At 56.9% G+C, this 7,635-nt stretch overlaps 1 protein-coding gene across 1 annotated transcript; it reads right to left on the bottom strand.

The window, feature by feature from the left end:
* Positions 1–1,529: 1,529 nt before the first annotated feature.
* LOC127594758 (sodium/potassium-transporting ATPase subunit alpha-like) lies at positions 1,530–4,822 on the bottom strand. The gene is given in 20 exon segments (XM_052056520.1): positions 1,530–1,902; positions 1,953–2,094; positions 2,177–3,034; positions 3,037–3,072; positions 3,075–3,176; positions 3,179–3,385; positions 3,388–3,429; positions 3,432–3,503; positions 3,506–3,634; positions 3,666–3,736; positions 3,738–3,849; positions 3,852–3,940; positions 3,942–4,041; positions 4,044–4,117; positions 4,119–4,186; positions 4,189–4,375; positions 4,377–4,497; positions 4,500–4,616; positions 4,619–4,752; positions 4,806–4,822. Coding segments are annotated over 20 exon segments (3,051 nt in total).
* Between the last annotated feature and the right edge of the window lie 2,813 nt (positions 4,823–7,635).

Below are 7,635 nucleotides of genomic sequence, written 5' to 3'. Positions count from 1 at the left end.
GGATACACGACTTTATCCGTGCTCTGGTGGAACTGGGCCAGAGAGCCTGGGAAGGGAAGCTTCTGCCCTAGCACCATTACTTGTACAGTTGGCTCTCTGCGGGGAGTCGTTTTACAGGCCCAGCTGACAGGCCAATACGCCATTATTGACGTCCAGGCTCTCCCTCTCTCCGAGTGCTGCGTTCAGCATCGCCAGCTGATAATTCAGCAAATTACTCTTCGAGCCTGCTTCCTCCGGCATTTCGAGCAGTAGAGTGCCGGAATGCCACAAAACCTGGCAGGCAAGTCCGGCAGCCCTCAGGTTCCGAGAGACGACAGTCTCGGCAGTCTAGTTCATCTGTAGTAGATCGGTTGTCGAGGGAACGAAATCCTGTTGAAGACGATCATGGCGTAACCATTTTGTGCTTTTCTCGAATCTAGGCGGTAAGGGCAGCAACCTGCTCAGGACTATCAAGCGAGGATGGGTGACCACCGCCCACCCCGCAAACTGCTTGGTCTAAGTCTCCCCAAAGCCGCCGGCATCGCCCAGCATCAAGACCGCCTGTGGCAAAAAAGCCCGCTCGAAGGAGCGTCTGACCCTGCCCGCGTACTTCAGGACAAAGCTCATATAATTAATGAAGCACTACAAAGAGATCGCCAGGACTTTCTACGACCGCAAGAACGTGATACTGCCGCACTCGTACAGCGAGCCCAACACTCTGCTGGATCTGACGAGCCTGACTGAAGCGAGTTTGCAGAGTACGAGCTGCAAGAGCGGAGGGCGACCAGGCCCCCAAAATCCAGGTCTTTTCGAGGTTTCCGATCTACCCCTACCTCCTCGCCAAACAAAAGAAGCTGGCCTAGAGAAACTCGGCCTCTGAGGAATAGAGGCTCTGGAAAAAGCCCCGGGGAAGGCAGACCGCCTTCAACTCCGCCATAAAGGACTACATGGACGAGCGCAAAAAGAAGTTCAGCATAGACAAGCGCACCCTCGAAAGCGAGATCAAGCGCTGCATCCGCGCAGACCCCAAAAACATATTCCTGCGCAAACTGCTCAAGGCGAAAAAGGTGCCCTTCTACGACCGCAACGAGCTGAGGAGCCAGATACCCGACCGCCTCCGGAAGCTGAGCGAGAAGGGGCTGACCTCTGCTGGCATCAAGAAGATGCTGAAGGCGGATGGCTACAAGACCACCATCAACAAGCTGAGGAACGCCCTGAACTAAAACCGGCAGGAGCAGAAGCGAGAGCGCTCTCCCTCGCAGGAGGACGAGGAGGAGACCCCGAGATAAGTCGAGCAGCAGTCCAAAGAGATGCAGAGTTCACCACCCAGCTGAGATAGCAGCTGAAGACCAGGCCCTCCGGAAAGTGGAGCACCTGTTCAACCACAGCCGGTACATGTCCTCCTACCAGAAGATGCAGCCCGACATCTCGGTCACTCTCAAAGGCTGCACCAGGATCAACACCTTCGTGCGGGGCTGTAAGGCAAACTCGGAAGCAAAGCAGGCCTGCTCGGATGAATGTGAATAAGGATGCTCACCATAGCAGTGCGTCTAGAACCAGTTGGGAGTGGCCTGGCCTTTCTTGCGGTGGTTGATGAGCACCTTGCGGCCCTCGACCCACAGCAGCAGCAGCACCGAAAAACAGAGGCCAGGGGTGCCCATCAGGAAGAAGTCCAGCGGCCTCCCGCCGAAGACCGTATTGACGCCCGGCACGTACAGCAAGAAGATGAAGATGACCGTCTCACAGAGGATGCCGGCCAGCATGACCTTGTTGACCCGGGAGTAGACGAAGGACGACTTCCTGGACTTGCAGGAGATGATGTTGGACCACTGCACCATCACGATCGCCACGAAGTACGACGACTGTCCGTAGTAGACCGCTTCGGTGGTGTAGCACACTTTGGCCTTGGTCACGTGTGAGGTGCTGTTCAGCCGGCAGGTCGCCATCTCGGACATCTTCTGCGCGGGCCGTACTGCTGCCAGATGCCTGACGGGTTGCAGTAGATCAGGCTCATGCGCATGTCTGCGTAGCCGTAGGTGTTGGTCAGGCCGATCCAGTCGGGCGTAAAGTTGGCGGGGTAGGCCTCAGCGAAGGCCGTGCAGTTCTGCCGGGCGTCTGCGGGGATGTTGGTGTTCCCGAGGCGAGGGCAGGGTCATCGAAGAACACGTCATTTTCGTTGGGCAGGTAGCCCACCAGCGTGATGATGCAATCTGGGCGGACACCGGAAAGCCGTAGGTGAACATGGTCACGAAAAAGCTGAAGAAGCCAGCCGCAGTGGCGATCTCCCCCATCTGCCCGTAGGCGTGTACCAGGAGCTTCAGAGAGACCAGATGCTCATCGATCTTGCGGGGCTTTCGGGTCATGATGTCGACCTCGCTCTCCTCGTAGGCCAGGGAGATGGCGGCAGGATGTCGGTGCCGGACGCAGATCACGAGCATGAAGATGTTGGAGAGGGCAGCGGATCTGCATGGTGACGTAGGCCAGGAACGGAAGATCTCGGTGATGTTCGAGGTCAGCAGGTAGACGATCGTCTTCTTCAGGTTGTCAAAGATCTTGCGGCCTTACTCGATGCCGTCGACGATCGACCCGAAATCGTCGTTCAGGAGGATCATGTCGGCCGCGTCCTTCGACACGTCGGTGCCCATGATGCCCATGGCGATGCCGATGTCCGCCTGCTTGATCGCGGGGCTGTCGTTGACCCCGTCGCCCGTCACCCCCACAATATTGCCGGCTCTCTGACAGGCCCTCACGATCTTCAGCTTCTGGGCAGCGTGGTCCTCGCGAACACGCACTGGACTTGGAGACCCACTCATCAGCTTCAGCTAGCCTTCCTCCTCGCCGTCCTCGTAGGCCTTGACAATCATGTCCCCGTGGATGACGATGGCCTTTGCTTTTTCCATGGCGTCCTCTTTGGAGTAGCCCTACTCGACCAGATCGTCCACTGTCTTCGAACTGATGATGTTGACCTGTCTGGCGATGGCGGCTGCGGTGGGGGGTTGGTCGCCGGTGACCATGATGACCTTAATCCCTGCAGACCTGCATTTCAGCACGGCGTAGGGACTGACTCCTTCGGCGGGTCCATCAAGGAGACCAGCCTGCGAAAGTGAAATTTTCCATAGGGAAGTTGAAATTGGCAGGGTTGGAGACATTGAACCCGTACCCCATGGGATACTCCTCCTTGTTGAGATGGCACTTGCAAAGCCAAGCACGCGCTCCCCGTTCTTCCCGAACCGCAGATTGACCGCCTCGAATTTCTTGTTCATCTCAAGGTCGATCTCCCGGACCCGGCCCGCATCAGTGATCTTGCCACAGAACTTCCAGATCTTCTAGGGAGCCCCCTTGATGTACATGCAGTAGTAGGAGTCGTCGGTCTGCTGCTCCACGATGGTCAGGGCGTACTTGTTGTCGAGTTGAAAGGCATCTTGGCGATCGAGCGTCTTTGCAGCTGGCGATCTTGTAGCGAGCGCGGGTGGTCTCGATGTCTTCGATCGGCTGGAAAAACTTTACGAGGGCGGTTTCTGAGCATCGCCGAGGACTGGGGCCTTCGCCCATTTGAACCCCGGCTCGGCAAGCATTTCCTGGCTGACGTCGAACTTCGCCTAAGACGAGATCATCGCCGCCTCATGGAGCATCCTGAAAACGGGGTCGGTGGGGGCTCGTACTCAAACTCATGACCCTCCTCGTACTTTTCCATGCTCTCAGCGCGGTGGATCTCCCGTCGTACCACACGTTCTCGACGGTCATCTTGTCTGGGTGAGGTGCCGGTCTTGTCCGAAGGCCAGATACAGGAAGTAGAGCCGAGGGTCTCGACTGCCTCGAGGTTTTTGACCAGCACCTGTTTCTCGTGCAGGCGCTGGGCCGTGATCGCCGGGAGATGGTGATGCAGCCGAGCAGGCCTTCCGGACGTTTGCGACCAAGATGCCGATCCAAAGATCATGCACTCCAGGTAGCTGAGGCCTGTCACCACCCTCGCGAGGATGAAGAAGCCGATGCCCAGCACCAGGGCGATCACCGTGATCAGGAGGACGAACCGGTCGAGCTCCTTCCGGAGGGGGGACTGACCGCGGTGCCAGCACTGGCGAGGTCTGCGATCTGGCCCAGGACGGTCTGCTGTGCGATCATGATGACAATGCCCTGCCTTGCCCTCCTTGATCAGGGTGCCGAAGAACGCCAGGTTTTTGGTCTCGAGGGCTCGTCGGGGTGCGAGCATTCGACCGTGCGCAGGAGCGGGTCACTTTCGCCAGTAAGGGGAGAGTTGTCCACCTTCAGTTCGTTGGACATGGTGATCCGGATATCCGCGGGCACCTTATCGCCGCTCTTGAGCTCGATGAGGTCGCCGCGGACCAGCTTCTCGGCATGGACCTGGGTGAGCTTGCGTCGCGGACCACCGTGCAGTCTGCGGCAACATGTTCTTGAAAGAATCCATGAGGGCGTCTGACTTGGCGCTCTGCATGAAGGTGATCGCGCCGGTCAGGAGGATGACGAAGATGAGGATGATGCCGAGGTAGAGGTTGGGCAGGTTCTGGCTGGCTGGATGATGTAAGTGATGATGCACAGTATCGAGCCCACCCACGCAGGATGCTGAACCATTCGTCAACTCAGCAGGAACCGGATCCAGGCGGGAGTCTTCTTTTCTAAGGCAGCTTGTTGTCGCCCTCTTCTTGGTTGCGCAGCTAGGCCGCCTGGCTGCTCAGCCCGTTCTCGGCGCTGGTCCCGAACCGCCGGCACAGCTCGTCCAGCGCCACCCTGTGCTCGTCCATGTTCCTGAACTTTCTTACTTGTCGGCCGCCTTTTTGTCGATTTTCCCCGCACGGTCCTAACCTTACTCCTTTTCGACCCGCATGGCTTGATGTCCGGGTTGAGCCCCTGCGAGGCCCGGACTGCCGGCGGGAGTTGTCGAGTGGCGTTTGACAGCTTGATCGACTGCCGCAATCCGGGTCATGGAGGCGACCACATCCGAGTTGATGGGGATCACATCTCCGTCGCCGGCTACGACCACTCTACTGCCCCGGTTGCTGCCCTCACTGGGTCTGGTGCCCCATAGTTCGAGCTCCTGCTTGGCTCGAGCGATAGTGGGTCATCTCTGTATCCATCTTATTATATTTGTGCCTGATCCATCCCATCTCATATAAAGGCATAAAAGCCATTGATCTAGCCAATTTGTGCCTTGAGAGGGTTAAAAAACTGTGCCTGCCATGTAAAAAGCAAGGAGACTAATAATTCTGAATCATGCAAATATGATTCTGTCATTACTTGGAAGCAGGCACTTCGCCTAATGTTCGATGCCCTTTTGCTGTTAGTTTTAAGGTATTTTGAATTTGAATGATGGAGAGGGTTTTGTCCTGACCCCTATTTTTGTATAAAGAGCCAGGCCACCCAGGAAGAGCAGTACTTGAGGATGCTTAGGCAACACCGTGGCAGCTGGAGGAGGTGATGAACGCGGTCGCCATCAAAAACGAGCAGCATTCAGTCTGCCAAAATAACTCAAGGAAGCCAGCAAGGAACTAGCCGAGTTCAAAATTCCTGAGAGATAAAGAGCACAGCCTGCAGATGGCCGAGTCGAAAGGAAAAAAACTGCAGAGATAAAATGATTATCTTAGGGCTGAGCTCAAGGCCTGTGCCGGAAAGGTCCAGAGCTTGGATTCGGAGCAGGCGAGGGAACTGGCGAGGCAAAAGGAGCTGCTGCTGACAGCATAGCAAAGCGTGTCCTGTCTCAAAGTCGAAAACGCCAGCCAGGCAGCAGTCTAGAGAACCTATCCAGACTGCTCGAAGAACGTAGCCGGAAGGCAATCGAGCTTTAAGCCGGCTGAAATAGCTGGTCCCCCAGCTGGCCCACAAGGAGGCCGAAATCGACATCCTGAACAAACACCTGTTCGAGCTCAGCAGCGAGGCGACGACTATCCCGCGAGTTGAGCGAGCTGAAGGACTAGCTCCACCAGTCCAGACAGGCAAACAACATCTGGAAGGGGAGAAATTGGAACTGGCCAGGATCTCGGCGAGATGAGGGCCAGACTGTAAGCCTCGTCAAAGTAGCACTGCGCCAAGCAGGACCTGGTCCACAAACTGTAGTCTGAAGTGCAGGAGCCTGCCTCGAGCAGCTGCGCATCTACGAGGCAGAGATCTAAGGCCTGCGGATCCAGAAGGGCGTGATCCAAAAGTAGCTGCGCTAGAAGAAAGGCACTGCCGGGGGCTCTAGGCCTACTAGAAGATGAAGCGGAGATCGGCTAGATCCGGTGCATGGAGCTAGCCTCGCTCGACCACATGATGCGCAACATCTGCTCCTGAACATGATAATGAAACAATCCTTGTGGAGAGACCTGCCTCTCAGACTGGCGGCGGGATGGTCAACGCCGTCATAGAGATACCCATGAACAGGCTGGCCAAGCTGGAGGTCAACAAGGAGCACCCTTGCCATGAGATCCAGCACACCTCGAGCAAAAATAGGTTTGATGGGGTCTGCAGCCCAGGTACTATGCGAAATTCCCTGCTTTAACTATGGCTTCATCCCGCAGACTTGGGAGGACCCCTTTTATCGCGAGGACGGGTTGGCGGGCGATGATGACCCTCTTGACGTGCTGGAAATCAGCGGTCACGTGTTTCCCACAGGGTCTGTGATCGACGCCTTCATCCTCGGCAGCTTTTGCCTTCTAGACCAAGGCGAGATCGACTGGAAAGTAATGGTCATCGAAAGAGCCATGCCGAATCGACCGGAATCAAAAGCCTCAAGGAACTCCAGGAGAAGGAGGGGTGGAGGGTACCATTGCTGATGGACTGGTTTCGGGACATCAAAGTCTGGGACGGCAAGAAGGTCAACTCCTTCCACCACAACGAAAAGGTCTTCTCCGAGGGCTAGAGCCAGGCCCTTATCGAGCTGTACCACAACCGCTACAGGACCATGGTGACCGCTCCCCCGAACGAGTCGGCAAAGGCATTGTCGCAGCGGTACCATCTCATCTGACAGTGACATGCCTCAGTGCTTTGCTTTCCTGAGCTGCTCCTTTTCATGGACGACCCTGTTGACCACGTGCTGGACGCCCACCATGAACAGCTCCTTGTTGGTGTCGAAGGCCTCGGTTATGTCGAGTTTGGGGCCTTAGAGGAGTTACCGCTGGGGTTAGTAGGGTTTGAAGAGGATGGTCGGCTGGCGGGGGCTGCTGGAGGCGCAGAAGCCTTACCAAGGCTCGTGGTCGCCTGGCACCGGCAGGCAGGTGGCCGTTACCTGCAGGCTTCGCTAGGCGAACTCGATCTTCCCCTCCATGAGGGTGACAACCCTCGATAGGGCGAACATGCAGACACTCCAGGCCGGCTCTCCAGTCAGCTTCAGAGACAGCACCGAGTCAGGCCGAGGCTTGACCATCCAGACGTTGGTGTCGAGCGTGAAGACCATCTTGCGATCGCCCTCGCACTTCAGGTAGATCCGGAGAGGGTCTGAGCCGGAGTACCGGTCGATCACGTAGAACAGCATGCAGAAGACCATCCTGCGGAAGGCTTCCAGCTGCCCCCGCAGTCTAGCCGGGAAGTCCTTGCTAAAGTCCACTTCGAGGCTGAGCTCGAGATCCCCGAAGTACTTGACCGCGAAGGTATCGGACACCCCGAGGATAAGGTGCCGGGGGTTGAACTCCTTGAACTCGCTGGCCTCATCCACCGGCAGCAGCA

Source organism: Hippocampus zosterae, unplaced genomic scaffold, assembly GCF_025434085.1.
Source record: "Hippocampus zosterae strain Florida unplaced genomic scaffold, ASM2543408v3 HiC_scaffold_231, whole genome shotgun sequence".
NCBI lineage: Eukaryota > Metazoa > Chordata > Actinopteri > Syngnathiformes > Syngnathidae > Hippocampus > Hippocampus zosterae.
Note: the sequence above shows the minus strand (reverse complement) of the source record. Positions and strands in the feature narration are given on the sequence as shown.